General features: G+C 36.6%; 1 protein-coding gene across 1 annotated transcript in view; it reads right to left on the reverse strand.

The window, feature by feature from the left end:
* Positions 1-23225, reverse strand: part of XPO4 (exportin 4) — a 160366-nt gene that overhangs the window by 100444 nt on the left and 36697 nt on the right. The window contains exons 5-6 of the mRNA XM_001366403.4: positions 4408-4524; positions 3600-3753 (exon numbers count right to left, since the gene is read on the reverse strand). Of these exons, the coding sequence (XP_001366440.1) occupies positions 3600-3753; positions 4408-4524 (271 nt within the window). The remainder of the gene's footprint in view (positions 1-3599; positions 3754-4407; positions 4525-23225) is intronic.

A 23225-nucleotide genomic window follows, 5' to 3' on the forward strand; every position in this document is an offset into this window, starting at 1 on the left:
CATAATCACAGTTGCCTAGCCCTTACTATTTTCTACCTTAGAATCAATATAAAGTATCAATTCTAAGACCAAAAGTAAGGATTTTTTAAGGGGGGGGGGAGAATTTCTATTCTTTGTCATCACAAGCAGGAAATAACTGAAGATGATGGGAATGTTGTCACCCCCATCTTAAATTTGTGATAGAAAATCCAGGCAAAGCCTGACATACATTCTAAATGTGGGAAAAGCATATATTAAAGATTTCTGAAAATGGATAGACAGTCTTATCAACTTATATTCTACACTGAAATTTATATCAGATGGAATAATTAGTTTGAAAGACTAAATTCTGAAGATATAAAGAATAACAATTCTGATGTGAAAGAAGAAGAGAAGTTCTTAAAAGACATAGACAGAAAAATATAGACAATGGAAACAAGGATATATAATGAAAGGTAAGAAAGCATAAGACTAATATATCAGGACAGCTAGACAGTACAGTGGATAGAGTGTCAGGTTTAGAGTCAGATACTCATCCTCTTGAATTCAAAATTTGTGGTTAACTACACCCAGATTTATTATCTAGATGGCATCTGATATCACTACACTATATATTTTGTCATGTCCCTTCTAGTTCTAGGCCTATCAACCCCATAGCCAGAGTGGAATAGGTAGTTGTGTCACGGCTAGTATCATGCCACACACATAATCTCCTGACCTTGTCTGTTTAACATTAAGTATCTCAATCAATCACTCAATAAGCATTTATTAAGCACTACAGGCCAGACATACAAAGACAAAATTTAAGTCAGTCCATTTGGACTGCCTGGTATCTAATAGCTGAAGTAAAGAGTGTCACATTCTCAAGAGATGCCATAGACCACCTAATCCAACATGTATCTACTTACTCAAGAATTCCCTTCTATCTAATACCAGAAAGTGGTAATTCAGCCCTTGCTTGTAGACCTCTAGGGAGAGAAGAGTCTGCTCCCATGTAGCCCCTTCCACTGCAGGATGAATTGGAGAAGGGCAGAAACATAAGGCAGACAGAAAACGTAGGAGGTTATTTCAAAAGTTCACAAGAAACATGTGTGGAGTGTGAGCTAGAATTGTGACTGTCAACTAGTAAAAAAAAATGATAGATATTATAGAGGTGTAATCAACAAAACATGGCAATTAACTGGATATCTGGGGTAAATAAATAAGAGTGATATAAAGAATTGTGGAGAACACAGATAAAACCTCTGTGCTGTAAGTTTAGGGAAACATTTCCCCCCAAAAAAATTGTCACAGAGTGAGAATTTAGATGAGGGAGGGAGAGGGAAATAGGAAGAGAGAGGAGGAGAAAGGAGAGAGAGGAGAGAGACAGACAGACAGACAGAGGTGGATAAAGACAAACACTCTCTTCTTTGAATCTCTGATATTATTTTAAAGGAGAGGCCTCCCCTCTCTTAAAAGGGCAGCTAGGCAGTGCTTTAGATATGAGTGCTGGACCTGGAGTCAAAAGACTCCTCCTTCCTCAGTTTAAACTTGGCCTCAGACACTTACTAGCCCTGTGACCTTGGGCAAATCATATTTACCTGTTTGCCTCAATTTCTGCATCTTTAAAATGAGCTGGAGAGGGAAATGGCAAATTCTTCCAGTATGTCTTTCAAGAAAACCCCAAATGGCATCAGAAAAACAGCAGGATTCTATATTAAACAACAAAAATTCTCACAGAATTAACTGGAGATTTCCAAGTCCCACCAAAGACAATCATCTTGAAGGGATTAACTACAGAGGATACCAATCCATCTTTTCAGAATAAACCTGATATTTGGCAACTTCTAAGAAGTTACAACCCCAAGGTTGAGCATTGTCTCCTGCCCTAAATCACCCACATTCTCCCCATATTACTCAACTTCCTAAATAAGTTAAGTGGCTGAACAAACTTAACAGATAGTTTCCTTTTCCATTGCTGTAAGGCTAAGTAAAGCCCTTTTTAAGTATGTATCTCTCTCTGTTAGGTCAACAGAATTGCTAACTCTGGGCAAGTACTCATTAGCTGATACTAATTAAACTTTTAATATTCTAGCCCTACCCTCTGGATTAATTGACCTCTAGTCAAAAGAAACAAGGTGAGTGGGATTTAATGGTTGACTTAGAGGCTTAAAAACCTAGGTCATCTCTGGAAGAATAGAGGAATGTTCCAAAGTAATCAAAGAAAAGTGAGTTTGGAGAGAAAAAACCAATGATTTCCAGAATGGGCATATTATATTTGAAATGCCTAAGGGACACATGGTGATGTGGAACTGAAGCTAAGACAATAAGGCTGGTTATATAACTTTGGCATTTGGCAATTAAAAGATCAAAGTTGGCAGTGGGGAGAAATTTCAGTAAAATAATGAAGTCAGAAACCAGATGGCTAGAGAAAGAGAAAGGAAGGGAAATTAAAACAAAGAGTGTAGACAGCTTTTTTTCCAGTAGGAGCTTGGTTATGAAAGGGAGGAAAATAGGTTGATAGAGAAGGATGGCAGGTTCAAATAAAGGATTTTAAGAATGGAAGAGACTTAGGTGCAGACATATTTTGTGTGGGCTAAGAAATGTTTTCCTTTAAATAAAGAAAATTGAGCATCCTCTCTTTTTCAATTTGTTTTCTGTGGGAATATTCCTCAGAGGAAGCCACTGTCTTATCTGCCATGGCATTCTGTTTTAACCTTTAAGGAAGAGCAATGGGACAAATCTATGAAAATTAAATGGCAAAAGAAGGAAAAATTAGTCACAAATAGAATGAATCTTCTTAGAAAATTAAGTTTTCACTTTTCTTCCTATTTCTTAATTTTCTTTCTTTCTTTTAATTTAAAACCCTTATTTTCCTCATTAGAATCAATGCTGCATATTGGTTCTAAGGTAGAAGAGCAGTAAGGGGGTTAGGTGACTTGCCCAGGGTCACATAGCTAGGAAGTGTCCGAAGCCAGATTTGAAGCTCCCATCTCTAGGCCTGGCTTTCAATCCACTGAGCCACCCATTACTTCACTTTTTAAAGAACAAGCAGCCTATTGTAGATTTTCCTATCAAAAACTTGGTTGTCCCAGCACATTCGTTTTTGTTTTTTTTTTTAAACCCTTACCTTCCATTTTAGAATCAATATTATGTATTGGTTCCAAGGCAGAAGGGCCTTGTAAGGGCCAGGCAATGGGGGTTAAGTGATTTGACCAGGGTCACATAGCTAGGAAGTATCTGAGGCCAGATTTGAACCTAGGACCTCTCATCTAACTCTAGGTCTAGCTCTCACAATCCACTGAGCTACCCAAGCTGCCCCCACCCCCAAACAAATTCTATTAGTAAACTTTCTACTTCATGAACTGCTTTGATGAAGACCAGGAAGCTAGATTTTCTTTTACTTTTAACTATTTTCAGACGATCATGAAAGGAAGATATCTTGGAATCAGAATGCTCAAATTTTCTCTTGCTCCAGAGAACTTTTTTTAAAAGGCAACAAAAATTAGTTGTACATTTTAAAAATAAACATTATAAAATTACATATTAAAATTAATTACTTTTGCATTAATTGCATATGAGCAATTAAGTCAAAGTTTTAAAAATATCACTAACCATATCTTCAGTCATTAAAAGGATATAATTTGGTGGAAGAAAGTTCCAACTTAAGACCTGATTTGCTAGTGCAAGATAACGCTGAAACACTGAAGACATTTGAGCATTTAGATTTTCCCGTCGGCTAAATTCCTGCAGCACTTCAACAGTTAACATGAAGATCTGTCGAAGGTCTTCTTCCTGTAATTAAGCAATTACAAACATTCTTGTATCAAAATTTAAATGTAAAAATGTCATCTATTAGAACAACAATGCTTATTTTCCTAAATATGAGCTCTTCGATTCTTAGAACTACTCCTAAGTTGTTTAATATTATACTTTCCAATAATAAGAATTTGAATATATTAGTATATGCATATACTCATGAATTTTAAATATACATGCTGCTCCTATAACAAAGCATACATTCTTCCAGCTATGCCATAGCTGTCAAGAAGAGTGAGTTGCTCTACTGCATAGTCCTAGAATTTAAGAGAATGTCTTCACATAACACTTCCCCTGAGCAAGACAATACATGAGACAACTAGCCCACATTATCAGCAATATCATTTAAAAATACGTGGCTATCTTTGGCCTATAGCCAAGTCTATTTTTGTGACTTGAAGAGGTTCAACAATAGTTATTAAATTTGAAAATATAATTAACATATTTGGAGATGAATCTGATATTAATTAAAGATTAAGATTCTGATGATGTTTAAAATACTAATAATTTTATTCTTTCTAGTAAAATTGTAGTGCAAAATTTCCAGGTATAAAATCTCTATTGCCATGCTTTTTTCTAGAGGATACAAAAGAATGTACGCTTAAAACATATAATCCATGCTTATAGTACCTGAAAAATTCTTTTGCAGTTACCATGAAACTCCATGCTTAGTCCAATGTTGCTTGTTTTACTTGAACTTGAGAATTCACTCAACAAAGCCGTTAGAATGGAACAGGCCAGAGTTTGCTTAAAAAAAGAAAAAAGAAGACAATGTTTTGTGTAGTCACTTGCAACAAATATTTTAAGTAGCTTGTTAGAAAATTTCTATATTTCAAAAGTCTCTGAAATTCAGAAAATTAGCTCTATTACAATAAGTAGATTTCTTCTATTTCCCAAAGATATAAGTGTCAATGACACTCTAAGTAATACAATAGTGTTTACTTGAGAACTTAAGACACATCCTACTTCTCTACTCAAACATAATATAAATAAAACACTTTCAGTTTTTCCCTCAGACTTTAGTCATTTTTTCTGACGTCCTATGGAATAATTCAATAATTCAGTTCCCCATGTTTTGATGTGACTAACATACTGCAAACAAGTTAAAAAGAGAAAATAATTGTCACAAATCTTCAAAATATTACATAAGCCATACATATCTAGTGACCCTGAGATCACAAATGAAGATTTTCTTTCCCCAAAACTCTACCCTACATATCCACAACTTCAAAACCATTGGCTTTATTCACAGACTATTTGGAGCCAAGGTGACAAAGATGGACAGTGGTACGAATTGCTAAAAGGTCAGGCATGCTGGCAAGTGTCCATGGTTTAAACAGAAATATGCACACTACCTCTGAACAACCGAAAGATTAAAGTCAAGATGATACTATTTATGCAAGCTTATAGAACAGCTGAACGCATTGCCATCCACCCAACAACTGCAACATCTTTGTTCTGAAATGCTTCTGATGTCAGTACCTTGACCCTACAGATGCTCATTATGTCAGCAAATATACATTTAAAACAAGTTTTTATTTGCCTCAAATAGCTAAAATAAAGATATTGCATTGAGAAATTTTAGTGATGTTCCACACACTGCAAATAAATTTCAATCCTCCCTCCCTAATTAGGTACCTATCATGTACAAAGCTCTGGCTGTATGTATGTATGTATGTATGTATGTATGTATGTATGTATGTATGTGTATATATGTATATGTAATGATTAGAAAAGAAATTCACCAAAAATCACTTTATGTTGGAGTCAAAATTTCTTAAGAGATAATCTAATCCAACTCCCTTATTTTACAGGTGAAAAAAATAAGCATTCTGATTTAGGATTTTTAATCTTATAATATAAAGATGTGAAAACAGAAGCCATTCCCTAATAGTTACTATTCTAAGGATATCTAAACAAGTCATTTCCCCAAAGCAAGATTTCAACAATCCTATTTAAAAAAGAATCACAAATAGGAGAAATGTAAATTAAAGCAATTCTAAAGTTCTACTTCATACCCTTTATTTGGGCAAATATAACCAAAAAAGGAAAGGAAAGGAACTACTGGAAGGACTGACATGGTCTAGGAACACTAATACACTGTTGTTGAAACTAAGAATTTATTGATCCCACTTTACTGGGAAATAATCTGGAACTACATCCAAAAGTCACCAGCACAAACTCTAGACTAAAGTAATGTACACCACAAACAAGGAATGTACACCAAAATAACTGAAAAGAGAAAAAAAAAAACCCTTAAGAACTTGGATTAAGTGTAAAACCCAGTGAAATTGCTCATTGGCTATGTATGGAAGGGGGTAGGAGGCAGGGAGGGAAAAAACATGAACATGTAGCCATGGAAAAACATTCTAAGTTAATTAATTAAATAAAACTAAACTTAATAAAAAAATAAAAAGAATTCTGATCAATCATAATTCCATAAGACATATGAAGATGCTATCAGCCACCAGATACAGAAGTACTAGACTACATATGTAGAATTAGACTTTTCTGGACATGGTCAAGATGAGATTTTATTTTGCTTAATTATGCATATTTGCATAATTATGAATAAATAAACATGGGTTTTATTTGTTGGGAAGAGGCATCAAAAAAATTAAACTAAAAAGCATACTAAAATAACTTAATCATTCTTTAGCTCAAAAAATAATTAAGAATTGTATTCAATCCATTCATTCACTCAGAGAGTCCTTTATAAATAACTGTATGTACTAGTCAAATTCAGAAGCAGTAGGATATGAAACATATTGGAACAGTGTCAATCAATTTAATACCTCTATTGCCATGTAACAAAATTCATTTAAAATGCTAGTAACATCAACACAATATTTTTCAACATGTGCAAACATAAAACAGCAACTGCACACAGGTGAGAGAAGGCTAGACAACAGAAATTCATTTGGAAAAAATATTGGAAGGGTAGATAACCACAAATTCAATGTAAGCCAATATGTCATGGCTGGTAAAAGATCTAATGCAATCTCAACGATTCTAATATAGTATACAATATAGAAATATGGTATACAAATAAAGTAATGCAATAATTCCATTGTACTTTGTATTGGTCAAAGCATATTTAGAGCTAATGATTTTAATAATAGATGCCACACCTTGAGAATTGCTAAAAGAATGGGAGTAAGCCCAGAAAAGATGAGGAGAATGATAACAGGTCTGAAAAGCATGTCAGAATGATGAACAGATGCTGAAGGAACTGGAAATATTTCCTGGGAGATGAAAAAGATTAGAGTGGATGTTGGTTTCAAATATCTGAAGGGCTGTCAGGTAGATGAAGAATTTGATTCATTGGGTAGCTATAATGGGCATAAATTAGCTGTGAGACCTTGATCAAATAACTGGCCAGTTCTTAGAATTCTCACTGGCAAAAATGAAATGGCTGGACTTCTGAGATCCCTTCTACCTCTAAATTGATGATGATCCTATGAGCTAATGGGTAAAAGGTACAGGAAGTGAGACTTCAGTTCAGTATAAGGAAAAACAATTTAAAAGCTATGGAAATATTTCAAGTAAAGACTAAATGATTTCCCATCAAGGCTACTAAAGGAATTCTGCACTGTGAGAAAGCCTGGCTTTTTTTTTTTTTAACCAACAATTCTTTATTTAGTTCCACATAAATTTTATTGATATTTGAACCTGGGGTAGTCAGCCAGGAATGAACTCCTAGAGGATAAAGAGAAAACCCAAAGAGTTAAGTGACCTTTGAATAGATAATACTAGTAATTCTCTTCTTTACCCTGAATGTGTTCCCAACCTGTTGCTTTTTGAGTTTCAGTGAATACAAAATGTTTAGATTCCTGATTTGTGAGTGAAGCATTAAGCTCCTTTTTTCTACCCTGTCAGTGAAGTTCTTGAAGGGCTTATGATTACAGTGACACAGGAACCCACAAGAAAAGTGATGCCTGCTTCATTTCAGACCCTCCTGGGGTCTGATTTTTGTTAGGACAATCCCTTCCCCTGCAAATGCAGATCACAAGAGCTCTCTGGCTCAGTAAATGGTTTTCAAAAAGAATTGCTAGGATTGAAAAATAAATTGCCATTTGATCAACCTGACAATAAGTCTCTGTGAATCTGCTAGTTTGGTCTACAGACAACAGAAATAGAGACCTCACGGGGAGGCTCTCCTAACCAAGCACTCCATGGGCTCTGGACCTAGCAGGGCAGCAGAGTTTCATGGTCAAGTGATGAGGACAATTGCAGAGATTACTAACAGTGACAAGAGAAAAAGAATCTTTTTTTAATAATTCAAAGTAGAGAATTTAATTTAAGTTTTAAAAAAACTGACTGAAAAAGTTATAGACAGCCCTATAAGTTATTAGCTTTCTTTGCTTCCTGAATCTGTCTGACTAATTTATAATATCTTTAGTATGTGAAAGGTAATAACATCTCTTTGATCATCAAGGTGACTTAAGCATTACATTTCATTAAATTTTCAGATCATCATGATGACTTAAGCATTACATTTCATTAAATTTTCAGAGTTTTTTTTCTTTAAAACTTTTAATCCTCCTATTGGTAATTTATCAAAAGTATACATTCATCTGCCTTCTTAAATAAAATAGACAATGTGATTTAGCTTTTCTTTGATGACTTCAGGTCACCATTGAGATTGTAAATTGTTAACTCCATGTCCATAACTGTGTGGCCATAGAAAACCCCCTAGCCTGAGTCATAATTTATTTTATAAGAACCATTTGATGAACATTCATTTTACACAAAAAGAAATCCAAGCTATCAAAAGTCATGAAATGCTCCACATTACTAATTAGAGAAAAAAACAACACTAAAGTGCCACCTTACACTCATCAGATTGGCAAAGCTAATTAAAAGAGTTATAAATGCTGGAGGGGCAATAGGGCCTAAAAATTAGTTTAGTCATTCTGTAAGGCAGTTTAGCACTATGTTCCAAAAGCAATACCACTACTAGATCTATACCTCAAAGAGATCAAATAAAACAGAAAAGGACCCAAATGTTTAGAGCAGCTCTTTTTTACTATGGCAAAGAACTGGAAACTGAACCTTTCAAGTGGAAAGTAGTTACAAAAAAATGATAGATAGATGTAATAGAATACTATAATACTATTTTACTATAATAAATAATGACAGAGATGATAGCAGAGGAATCTGACTACAAGACTACAAGAATTGATTCAGAGTAAAGTAGGCAGAACCAGAAGAAGAATTTATATAATCACAAAAACTATGTGAGAAAACTTTGAGAAAACTCAGGCTCTGATCAACAGAATGACCAACTGGAGTTCAATGGCCTGATGATAAAGAATACCTCCTCATTGAGAGGTGATAAGAATAAATATGCATATACATTCAGATACGGCCAATGTGAGAATTTTTTTTGCTTGACTATGCATATTAATTACAATGCCCCCTATATCTTAGCAGGGGAGAGAGTAGGAAGGAAAAACAAATTTGTTCACTGAAAACAAATTAAATTTAAAATAAAAATTAAGCTAATCTTTAATTCATAAAAAAAAATTGACATAGATTGAAAAGTAGAAAACCAAGTTCGTAAGAAGATATTAGTTCATTTTGGCATAGTCAAATTCTAAATAAGAGCTTACAAAAAAACTTTAATGAGAAAAGTGCATGACCTTTAGTAGTACAAGGACCTTCTGATTAACAAGAGATGAGTAGACCTGATTCTGACAATAATTAGCCATGTGGACTTGAATAAGTCATTTAACCTCTTTGAATCTTTTTTTATGCACAAAATAGGAATAAGAATTTGTCATATGCCAACTTCAGAGGTTGATATTCAGATCACATGAGATAATATATCTGCATATTAGCAAAACAATTCACTACCTGAATTGTTTTAAAATATACTCATATTTATATAGCTTTAATATCCCGGTGTTAGTTTCTAGTAAAGTCATTAACTTCATACCATCGAGAAAATATTTCATGGACACTGCTTGTCTCACTCTCCAGCAATTTCATTAGTTCTGTCATAAGAATAACATACTCAAACACCGACTCCAGCTGACAAAATAAAATACTCTTGTTCAGAGAGAGGATTGTCTCTTATAATAGCCTGGCTCTCATCCCAAGAGCTTTATTACCAAGAATAAACTTTATGAAAGGTTGCCATACATAAAGCAGACTTTCAGCTGCTCCTCTAAGCAAACATCAATGAGACTTGTGATAAGAGAGATTAGCCCACACAGGGCAGCACGATCCATAGACAATTGAATTTCCCACCTACTTTCTTCCTATCATAGGAAAAGGAACAGTTTTAAAGAGCTTAAGAAATAAGCCTATTTGCATTGAAAAACAATAAATGAAAATGATGTGTTAGGATTATGAAATCAAATGCCCTTTTAGCCTATTTCTTTAGAAATATAGTTTAAAGATCACTTAAAAAATCTGTGCCACATTTCAACAAAACATGAAGATATTAACTTAATTCTATAATCATAATTATTTCTTTAAATCAGTGTGTAATGAAAAAATAAGTCTCATAATACATAATTTTATTCTGTTCATGAAATTCTATTCCTGAGAAAAAAAGTTTCAATTAAAATGAGCGTGTTTTGACAATATGAATTAAGGTATCTGCCTTCTAATATTACTTGTCAAATCAACAGCTAAAACTATATTGTAAATGAGAAAATTAATTTGGCTCAATGGTGAATTTGAAAAACATTCATTTCATTATGAACAAAAGTTTCAGCATTCAGGTCTAAATTTTAAACATCTATTCACGGGGGTGCATCAAGGTTGATTTAAGACATTTTACTTTGTTCCAAGACTACAAACTAATATAAAAGTTTTAAGTCAACCTGGTTCAGAGGAAAGGGAGTCAGAAACCATGTCTGCTGGAAACAAAAAAGGAAATGCAAAGGATAGGCTGAGAATTCATGGTGAGGGACCTTGCCCCAAAGCCTTGTGCAAGGTGCCAAACATTTAAGGATCGAATCAGCAACTAATATTGTCCTCAAGGAAATTCCAATCCAATTAGGGAAATAATAAAAAAAAATAAATTTAACATCTTAGGCTTACCAAATAAAAACTGATATGAACTGATATGAATATGGCAGAGTGTGTCAAACAATGCAACAGAAACAAGATCAAAAGGTGAGCAACTAAAACAATGGACAAGATCACATGAGATCAAATTTCGTGGGTATTAACATAAAGTCTTACACTTGTGTTAGAAATAACCAACAATCAACTACACACAACACTACAAGAAGTCTCGAAAGTGTAGACACAAGGGAATTTTTAACAGGCCATAGACTCAATGATTCAACAGTGTGACATGTTAGCTAAAAAACAAAACAGCTAAATTTTTAATGCTACATTAATAAAAGTATTATGTCATTATGTCCTGGATGAGAGGCATTATATAGATACAGATGTTCATGATTCATATACAAACTTTTTCCTTCTTTGTAAAAAAAAAATTTGATAATGTTAAGTTGATAACAATACTGTAAAAAAGATATTATAGTTTATCTTGTCTTAATAAATCAGCAAGTATTTACAACTTAATACTAAGTTCTCTACTAGGCATTGAGGATACAAAAATAAAAATGAAAGAGTTCCTGCCTTCAACTAATTTATAGTTTTATCAGAGGAGACAGCATGTACACATATAAAATATATATTAGTAAATAAAAAATAATTTTAGTGGGGGGCACTAGCCATTAGGGGGATCAGGAATGGTCTTGTGTCCCACACTGAGATCTAAGCAAACATTTTATGATACTGACAAGTTGGATGACATCCAAAATACTGATCAAGATAATAATAACAACTCCCATTTATATTTATATATGATTCATTCCCGAATCAGCTGTCTGGGTCCAGTCAGTTAGTGAGTCAGTTCCCTGATATGTTAGAGCAAAGATCAAAAGTAACATAAAACTAGAAGAATAAGAAAAAGGTAGGACATGAAACTGAAGCAACTCAAACCTAAACCATTCAAAAATATATTATGGATTAAAAAAATAGATAATTATGGTAGAAAGGACAATGGCATTGATTTTATAATAATTTCATATAACTTCACAGATGTCAATTGCCCAAAAAAACCAAAAAGACATTTTAAAACAAGCACATTAGTGAGCAAACACTTGACTTACTAGCCAAATGGATAGACATAGCAGTCAAAGGCAACACTGATTTAGAATGTGAACTTACTGATAAAATCTTATGAAGAAAGAAAGAAGATAATGAAGCTAGCCTCATAAAGCAGGGAAAGAGGGTGGATAAAGCAAATTTAAAGAAAGATTAGAGAAGTTCTTTAACCTTGAATTCACAAATCCCTAAGTGGTCTAAGAATAACAACATTCATCAGGATATTATGTTTTCTTAGTTATCTCTGCCATTCTTTTCAAAGAGCAACTCTATCAGCCAGACCAAAATTGTGAAGCTAGTACATCTGAATATGTAAAAAAAAAACCACACCACCAGGTTGCCACTAGAACTATCTTTTGCCACAGGTTACATTCCCCAAGGAAATGGGGTAAAAAATTCTTATATGTTTGCTCATTCCTAATGGAAACAAAAGAACTCTTCAACATTTTGGCTACTATTTCCTTGGTGCCAACACGCTATTGGAGATGGGCATTTTTCATTCATGCCACCAGGGAAGAAAGGCAATCCATATAGTCATTAGAATTGAAGATGGACTGATAAATTTCTTTAGTAAACTGTTCATCAAAAACATTAGCTGAATTGGCCTACTATAGTTTACAAACTATAAAAAAAATTGCCCTTAAGTAAAATCTTAAGGAAATAATACTTTCATTTTGAATTCCAAGGCTAATAACAGCCTCATACAGACCCTATTCACTTTCAGTAATTACATTCAATAAGTCTTTATTTTATACTCCTTAATTCCCTCTGACTTTGCTAATGAGTATCATTTATTTATATATTATATTGAGATTAAACACTAGCAAAAGTCCCTGTAAATAAAGTTTTCATTACACTTTAGTCTTTCAAAAATTAGCACAATCAAATATAAATTAAAGGATTATTAAAAATTAAAACAAAATTATGATTACATAATTTCTTAAGAAACAAAAAATTCCCAATTTTGAAATAACCATTTGTTAAGATTAAAAAAGGACTTAAGGATACATGTTGGGGAAAGGCCACCTAATCACTGACATTAGGGAACTCAAACGCTCATATTCTATTTCCTCATATTCTTATTCCTCAAATAAGAAGTTTGGACTGATTTCTAATATCTCCTGTTCTATGTCTACATCTCATTTTCATCTAAAAGATTTAACATGGAAAATAGTAAAGATTCCATTAATTTTCCTTGCACACAAGATAAAGTCATAGTCACACAGGCAACTAATATTTTAAGAAATTAATCTTTTGTTTCATAATTACATAATTCCATATCACTAAGCTGCCATAAACAACTGTACAAAAAGTAATTTAAAATCAACACATTCAAATACAGACAACTAGCAACTGGTGAACTTCAAGGTAAAAACCTAAATAGTACTAAATACATAGGGGTGTATGGGGTGCTATGGGAGGGATAGTATCTCTGGTATGGAGGGCTTGTCGTGCCCTCCTAGGGCAGCTCTCCAGCCTCTGACCCCCACCTGACACCCAGCTCTCACTTGTGGCTCCCAGTAACTGCTAGCATGTGGCAGCGGCCACACCCCGGGCAACGGCTTCGACAGGCCGGCCAAACCTTGTGAGGGTAGCCATTGGGTCCTCAACCCATGGTGAACCAGGGCTTTGCTCACCCAGCATGTGAAGACTGCTTCGGCTGAACAGACGGAAGAAACCAATAAGAAGGTTCAATGGCTGAGAGGGCGACGCAGCAAAGCACTGTGGAGTGCTTAGGGCGTGTTGGAACACAAAGGACAACACAACCATCCAGTGCAGCTGAGGAAGTCTCCAGACATAACAATTTTTCGTGCCACTGGACCCAGGCTTCCAACGCCGAGAGAGTGGGACTGTCTCTGTGCATCGGCTTTTCCACTTAAATATCTTTCACGCACAAGTATCTTTGTGCACACTCATCTATCCTAACCCGATCTACCTCTTCAAGACCTGCGGCGATGGGGGAGTGACGACACAACAGGTGGAGGTGACCACTGGCAGTTGTAGTCACGATCCTGCACGTAGGCGGCCCATGGACCAGTGGTCGCTCGGCCCTGTGGGCAGCAGGGACGTTCGGCAGCATCCTGGGTGACTGAGCAGCCCTCTCTAGGACAGCACTGCTCACCCTAATCAAGGGAGGGGACTAGAAAAGGTGTCCCAAACATTGCCTGCCCTACAAACACCCGGTCAGCACACCGCGGCTGGCGGGTCATCCCCTTTAAGCGGTCGAAATCAAAGAAAAAATACAAAGAAACTCCTACTAGGAGCATGGAACATCAGGACATTACTTGATAGAGAGAATACACCTGAGAGAAGAACAGCTCTAATCGGTAAAGAACTGGCGCAATATAACATCGACATCGCAGCCTTAAGCGAAACACGCTTACCAGAAGAGGGATCGCTCAGTGAACCCACCACTGGATACACCTTCTTCTGGAAAGGTAGAGCCTCAAATGAAGACAGAATCCACGGTGTTGGCCTGGCCATCAAGACCAGCTTGCTCAAACAGCTGCCAGACTTGCCTGTGGGCATCAGCAAGAGGCTCATGAAGATCCGTTTGCCTCTCAGCAAAGACCGGTATGCCACAATCATCAGCACATATGCCCCTACACTGACCAGCACAGAGGAGACCATCAAGCAGTTCTACTCTGACCTGAGTGCTGTCCTGCACTCAGTGCCCACAAATGACAAGCTGATACTACTGGGAGACTTCAACGCCCACATTGGCCAGGACCATGAAAGATGGAAAGGAGTGCTCGGCAAACACAGCGTGGGCAAAATGAACAACAATGACCTACTGCTACTCAGCAAATGCTCAGAGTTTGAACTCACCATCACGAACACTGTGTTCAGAATGGCGAACAAATATAAAACAACGTGGATGCACCCAAGATCAAAACAGTGGCATCTCATTGACTACATCATTGTACGCCGGTGAGACATCCAGGATATAAAGATCACCAGAGCCATGAGAGGAGCTGAATGCTGGACAGACCACCCATTAGTTAGAGCAACTCTTCAAATGCACATTGCGTCTTGCCATCCAAAATGTGCCCAGACAGTTCGCGCATTTTACAATGAGTCGTCTTAGAGATCTATCTTATTTGCAAACATTCCAGTCCTGCCTGGACAACAAGCTGTCTGCCAAGGGACCACTCACTGGAAGCTCAACCGAGAAATGGAACCAGTTCAGAGACGCAGCGAAGGAAACATCAAAGGCAGTCCTAGGCCCAAAACAACACAACCACCAGGACTGGTTCGACGAGAACAACACTTCTATTGAAGACTTATTGAGCAAGAAGAACAAAGCCTTTATGGAGTGGCAAAATAACCCAAACTCTGCTCCTAAAAAGGACAGATTCAAGTCTCTCCAAGCCAGGGCGCAGCGTGAGATCAGGAAGATGCAAGACCGATGGTGGGAAAAAAAGGCAGAAGAAATCCAGCGGTTTGCTGATATGAAAAACTACAATTTTTCAGTGCCCTCAAGACTGTCTATGGGCCATTAAAACCCACCACCACTCCCTTGCTATCCTCTGACGGTGACACTCTCATAAAAGATAAAAAAGGCATCAGCAACAGGTGGAAAGAACACTTCAGTCAGCTTCTCAACCGACCCTCTTCAGTCGACCAAAGCGCCCTTGACCAGATCCCCCAAAACCACTCCATTGAACAACTTGATGTCCCTCCTTCAATAGAGGAAGTCCAAAAAGTCATTCAACAAATGAGTGCAGGCAAGGCACCTGGTAAAGACAGGATCCCAACCGAGGTGTACAAAGCCTTAAATGGAAAGGCGCTCCAGGCATTCTACATAGTGCTGACCAGCATATGGGAAGAGGAAGACATTCCCCCAGAACACAGAGATGCCTCCATCGTAGCCCTATATAAGAACAAAGGCTCACGAGCAGCCTGTGACAACTACAGAGGCATCTCACTACTCTCCACTGCCAGAAAGATCCTCGCCCATGTTATACTCAATAGACTCCTGTCATCTGTTTCAGAGCAGACCCTGCCTGAATCACAATGTGGCTTCCGACCAGAGCGCAGCACCATCGACATGGTCTTCATGGTGAGGCAAATGCAGGAAAAATGCCTTGAGCAGAACCTGAGTCTCTACATTGTCTTCATAGACCTGACAAAGGCGTTCGACACAGTGAACAGGGACGCATTGTGGGTGATCCTCAGTAAGCTCAGTTGCCCAGCAAAATTCATCAAACTGATCCAGCTCTTTCATGTCGACATGACAGGGGAAGTCCTATCTGGTGGAGAGACTTCCAATCGCTTCAACATCTCCAATGGCATGAAACAAGGCTGTGTCCTCGCTCCGGTACTATTCAACCTATTTTTCACCCAAGTATTATGACATGCTGTGATGGATCTAGACCTGGGCGTCTACATCAAATACCGACTGGATGGCTCACTATTTGACCTTCGCTGCCTGACTGCAAAAACAAAGACAACAGAGAGAATCATCCTGGAAGCTCTCTTTGCAGATGACTGCTCTCATAGCCCACCAAGAAAATCATCTCCAAACCATTGTGGACAGGTTCTCCACCGCAACAAAATTGTTTGGCCTGATTATCAGCCTCAGCAAAACAGAGGTGCTGTTCCAACCTGCACCAGGGAGGCCAACGAACCAGCCGTGCATTACAATCGACGGCACGCAGCTTTCTAACGTCAACACTTTCAATTACCTGGGCAGCACCATCGCCAACGATGGGTCCCTAGACCACGAGATTAATGCCAGGATCCAAAAGGCCAGCCAGGCACTTGAGCGGCTACGCTGCAAAGTCCTCTAACACAGCGGTGTAAGCACTGCGACGAAGCTCAAAGTGTACAACGAAGTGGTCCTCAGCTCGCTCCTGTACTGTTGTGAGACATGGACACTGTACCGGAAGCACATGAAACAGCTGGAGCAATTCCACCAACGCTCTCTCCGGTCAATCATGAGGATCTGATGGCAGGACCGAATCACCAACCAGGAAGTCCTCGACAGAGCCAACTCCACCAGCATCGAAGTCATGGTCCTCAAAACCCAGCTACGATGGTCTGGACACGTCATCCACATGGACCCACAGCGAATACCAAGACAGGTATTCTATGGTGAACTGTCAGCTGGACTCAGGAAACAAGGCCAACCAAAGAAAAGATTCAAGGATCAGCTAAAGTCAAACTTGAAGTGGGCTGGCATTACACCAACGCAACTAGAACTCGCTGCCTCTGACAGAAGCAGCTGGCGAACCCATATTAACCATGCCGCCGCCACCTTTGAAGATGAGTGACATCGACGTCTTGCCGCTGCGCGTGAACGCCGACACCAGGCCACAACTGCACCTCCCGTAACAACTGGCGTCCCATGCCTCATGTGCCACAAACTCTGCACCCTCAGCCTTTGGACTCCAAAGCCACATGAGGGTACACCGTAGATGAAACTGCACAAAGACAAGTCATTCTCAATCACCGAGAGACTACCACTACTACTACTACTACTAAATACATAACAGGCTCAAGCAGTATATGGTGGAACTATAGGAAAATAAAGGTGATATATATATGCCCCCCTGCCATGTCTTATTTTGTTCAAGTAGATTCACAGGTGTGAACCAGAATGAAAGTTTAAGAAGTCATCATTTTATAGATACATGCCTAATAAGATAAAACAAAATGCCATATACAGTTCAGAAAAATGACCAAATAATGGACAAAAGTGAAAAAAATAAGTATTAAAATAGAACAGGCTCTATACCAATTTTACCTTCAACCTAATTTTTAACCACATTTCCTTTAAATTTACTAGAAAAGCCAAGTGTTATTCAATTTTCTCCCCCAAATTAAGGTTAAATACCTAACCTTCCCTTCTACAACAATGGAGTGATGATGCAAGTTCTTTTTCCCTTCCCCCAAATATAACTTACAAAAGTAAAGATTCAAACTGTAGGAGATGCCATTCAATATATCCTCAGTTCTACCTGCAGCATAGATAAGCTAAGAAACAGGAGGCATATTTTCCCTTAGAAAATTCAGTTGAAGCCAGGCCCAGACACTTCTCAGCTGTGTGACCTTGGGCAAGTCACTTAACCCCCATTACCTAGCCCATATCCCTCGTCTGCCTTAGAACCAATACACAGAATTGATTCTAAGACAAATGGTAAGGGTTTAAAAAAAAATCAGTTGAAAAGAAGAGGAACACATCACAGACACATATATGAAATCCTCCTTCATTTACTTCTGTATAGTAAGTTGGTAAGCACATTTATTATGATAATCTTTATCTTTACAAAAGTAGTATCCTGTATTTTTCTTAAGAACTGTTTGCTTCTTAAATTTTTCTGATCTTTAATAAATTGTTTTAACTACATGATTTCTGAAGTTTTAGTGCACTGTATTTTTTGTAAGTAAAGTGTATAATTTAACTTTTTAATAAGATTGCAGATTAGTTTAGTTTTTGATAAATCAAAAGATCCAACCTTTTGGGTCAAGAATTCACTTTTCAACAAAAACTGTTGGGAAAATTGGAAAATGGTATGGCAGAAACTTGGATTAACCAGTATTTCACACTCTATCCCAAGATAAAAGTTAATATGGGGACCCAATCTAAATATAAAGAGTAATAAAGTAAACAAATTTGAAGAACATTGGATAGTCTACTTGTCAGATTTATGAATAAGGGAAAACTTTAGGTCCAAGCAAAAAGACATTATAAAATGTGAAATGGATGTTGATTATATTGAATTTAAAAGTTTTTATACAAACAAATACAGCTAAGATTTAAGAAAAGCAGAAAACTAGGGTAAAAATTTTTCAGCAGGTATGTTTGAAAAAGGACTAATTTCTCAACTATACAGAGAACTAAGTCAAAAATATGAAAATATAAGTCATCCTCCAATTGATAAATGGTCAAAGGATCTAAACAGGGAGTTTTCAGATGATGAAATCAAAGCCATATATAGTCATTTGAAAAAATGGTTTAAAGCACTTTTGGTTAGAGAATTGCAAATTAAATTAACCATGAGGTATCATCTCATAGTTATTAGATTGGATGATATAACAGAAAAGGAAAATGATAAATGTTGGAGGGGAAGAGACACTAATAGGCTGTTGGTAGAGTTACAATCTGATCCAACCATTCTGAATAGCAATTTGGAACTGTGCTGGATGGATTCTAAAATTGTGCATACCCTGTGATCCATCAATACCATTAGTAGGTCTTTAAACCAAAGAGATTTTTAAGGAGAGAAGGCCTACTTATCCATACAAAAATATTTATTGCAATTCTTTTTGTGGTAGCAAAGAATTGGAAATCAAGGGGAATTTCTGAACAAGTTGTGGTATGATAGTTATAGAATACTACTGTGCTATAAGAAATGATAAGCAGTCTGATTTCAGAGAAATGCTGACTTACATGAACTGGTACAAAATAAAGATAAGGAGAACTGGAAGAACATTGTACACAGTGACAGCAGTATTTCTTAATGAACAATTGTGAATGACAGTGAATCTTAGCAAAATAACCTAGTTATTCTCAGCAGTACAGTGATCCAAGTCAATCCCAGAGACTCATGATGAAATCTGAATGCAGACTGATACACATTTCATTTTTTTCTTTTTTAAAATTTGATAACTTTTCAACAAAACTAATGGAAAACTATTTATGATTACACATATAAAATCTGTATCAGACTGCTTGTTATCTCAGGGGAAGAGGGCAAGGAGGCTCAAAAGAAGAGAGAAAATTTAGAATTTAAAAAAAAATTTAATAAATGTTAGAAAGTGTTTTTGCATGTAACAGGGGGAAAAATAAAATATTAAAAAAGGTCTCAAATTAGAAGTATTTTACTTCATTTTAAGTTTAAAAATATGTATTTATTTTCTTTTCCCGTTTCTTCTACTCTCAACTGAACTATTAAAAAAAAAGAAAAGAAAGTCCTCATGGCATGCATGCATAATCTTACAAACTAATTTCTCACACTGACCGTGTCCAAACATGTCTGCCTATCTCTTCATGTTAAGTCCATTCTCCCCCACCTCTTGAGTGAGTAGGTCTTATGTTTCATTTTTAGTCCTCTGGGCTAATAGTTTGTCATTATTCTGATCAGAATTCTCAATTTTTTCAAAGTTTTTTCTTTATAATATCACTATCATTGTATCAGGACAAAGAGACCTTCCTAGATTCCTCTGAAAACCAATCTTGTCATTTCTTATAGCACAATAATATTCTACTATATTCCTAAATTATAATTTATATGGTTATCAACTGATAGGCATCCTGGCTTTGTTTCCAGTTTTTGCTACTATGGAAAGAATTGCTACATTTTTGTACATACGGGTCATTTACTTTTTTATTTCTTTAGAACCTAAGCCTAATTATGGTACAACTGGATAAGACAATGTAGCAATCTTTTAGGCATAGTTCCAAATTATTTTTCCAGAATGGCTAGACTAATTCACAGTTCCATTAAAAGTACATTAGTATGCCTGTTTTCATATAACTCCACTAAAGTATCTCCCAGGCAAATGTTCTTTTCTGTGGAGAGCCATCATTCCCTCACTGTCTGATAGTCGCAGTTTGGGAAATGAAGCCTTCAGAAAAGATGAGGCACCCACTCAGTCTCCTCTGTGTGATTTCCCCACTAACTTCCCTTACTGTCATGATTAATGTCATGATTATTGTTCTCTTCCCCAATACTGTGAATTTTAGTTTTACTCCACCCTGCTTAGTCTTTAGAATTCTAGCAACCAGGAATGTATACACGCCCACTTAAGAATTAAGTGTGGGGAAGGAAGGCCTATGACTGGCATGTGCTAGCAAGTGACAAATTAGAAACAACTGATTGACCCCCTGGGCTCTCCTAAGTCAAGCTTAAGCTACCATTGGTACATGTGAGAGACAGGAAGTGATGTAAAGAATTGCCTTTATATTTCACCTAACTTCCTGTGAGAGGAGGCTTGGCGGTCTTGGCTCATCTTGGCTCTGGAACTCGACCCTGGAGGAGCTCAGCATGAGACCTCAGAATGCTTTCCTTGAGACAGTGGTGAGTGATAAGGCTGACTCTCTTTTCCCTTGGCTTCTGGAGAGGCCCCTTGTCCAAGGCCTCTGAACTCCTGCCTGGCTCAGCCCAGGCTGGAGCAATTCAATTCCCCTTTTCCTCTCTCTCATTCTTAATTTCTTCCTTCTATTATAAATAAACCACCATAAATTCCATTCGGACTTGAGTATTTCATTGGGATTTAGAATGTAAATCCCTGGCGACCAACTAAATTTATATTCAGTCTCAACCCCTAAATTTACCTTAACAATACAGATGAAATAATATAAGAGCAAATACTTACAGGGTTAACACACATATGGCCCACTTTAATCCTCCTACAATAGTACCCCAAAAATCATATTCACAGAATTAAAATCTAAAGATGATTACCCACTATCCCCTCCTTTCTCTCTTATCAGAGGTACATTCAGAGGCTCCACACCCATTTGTTAGCCAAACACACAAGTACCACACCCCTCTAAAGCACAAGCTACTGACACTTTCCATTGAATCTGTTTGTGGACAATAATCAGCCAACATCATTAAGGTGTTGTTATACAACACAAGAAAAATGTAACTTGGAAATTGAGATAAATTCCTAATTCTGGTCTGCCTTAAGTTACCCTTTAACGCTGTGCCTACGAAATGTTGTTACCCATCTCCTAAGTAATTATGATTGATTGTAAAAGCTAATCAAAAGCAACAATGATTTTCCTAGCTGATCATTCCACAGGTCAGAGGGAACTAACCTCAACATCACCCTGTCTATATCATTCATCTCCATCACGAATATTTCTGTTGTAGCAACATGGTAAATGATCACAGAATGTTGCTTAAGTGATTTGTTAATGTGTGACACATTCAATTATCTGTAAAAGATCATGTATGTTGAAATATAATTGTGTGCCAGAAAAGAGCAGGTACTCACTGAAACAATATAATAAATACAAGCTTTGTGCCTGGTAGAACAACTTGGTGATGCCTAAGCACAAAGGTCTAAGCACTGAGTTTGTCTCCCACCTCATTATTGGTCTAAGCCATCCCATCTAGACAGAGAAGGACCCTTGGCTTTGAGAGACTGCTAGATGGGCTTTTAATACTTTTCACTGTGAATCACAAAGAAAATTTGAAGAACCAAACTACTCTGAAATGAATTTCTCACTTTAAGCATAGGTAATCTTAAAATACACCTGTCTTCACAAAATTTTTCATATGAACAGTAGACAACCATTGTTCAAAATGCTTGAAATACAAAAGGAGATCAGTACTTGACTGACCAATTTAGGACATCTGATACAAAACAGATGCACAGCTATCAGGAAAATCATAAACAATTATCATAGTATATCTCCATTTCTCTAAAGTAAATAAAGCTTTCATAAGCTCACCTCAATTCTATCTTGAAATATAATTTATAACTATTAAACTTCACTAAATATAGTGAGAATTTTGTTTAGTCATTTTAGTTGTGTTTGACTCTTCATGATCCCATTTGGTGTTTTCTTGGCAAAGATACTTAAGTAGTTTGCCAGCTTTCCTTCTCCAGCTCACATTACAAATAAGGAAACTGAGGCAAACAGATTTAAGTGACTTGTCCAGGGTCACACAGATAGTGTCTGAGGTCAAATTTGAACTCAGGTCCTCCTGACTCTAGGCCCAATTCTCTAATCACTGTACTACCTAGCTGCCTAAACTGAGATTGTTGTGGTCTATTCAATGGACATTGAAAGATAAAATGATCAGGTCAAAAAATCTAGTATTATTGAAAAAATGAGGATTAATAATGGGAAAAAATGTATATAACTAGTCTATTTGCTTTTAAAATGTTAAGTAATGTGTCAACTATTTATGAGATATATACCAAAAAAAAAAAGAATCAGTGATTCATGATTCTAGTTTCCTTTATGGGGTACTGTATGCCATCATGGGCTGTCTACCAAAACTAGAGTATTCTATTTTATTTGGAATTTTCCAGGAAAGATTCTAAGGTGTCTCTACTTACCAAAACATGTTGTGAAAATCTAAACATAAAATGTATGTCTGCTTACTTTAGAAAACAGTGTTATAACCAGTCTCCCCAGCCCCCCACTTTTTTCCCTTTCTTCTTTTTTTTGGTAAGGAAAAAAGGCAGAAGTTGTCAATTTTTTTTAAAACCACTAAATAAGGAGTATTAATTCCAAAAATATTAAGAATTACTCTTATGGTAAGAATTCATGTGGAAATGAAAAATAACACATTATCCTAAACTTATATTTATCAAGCATAATTTAAACAGAAAAATGAAAATAA

This window comes from Monodelphis domestica, chromosome 4 (assembly GCF_027887165.1).
Source record: "Monodelphis domestica isolate mMonDom1 chromosome 4, mMonDom1.pri, whole genome shotgun sequence".
Classification (NCBI taxonomy): domain Eukaryota; kingdom Metazoa; phylum Chordata; class Mammalia; order Didelphimorphia; family Didelphidae; genus Monodelphis; species Monodelphis domestica.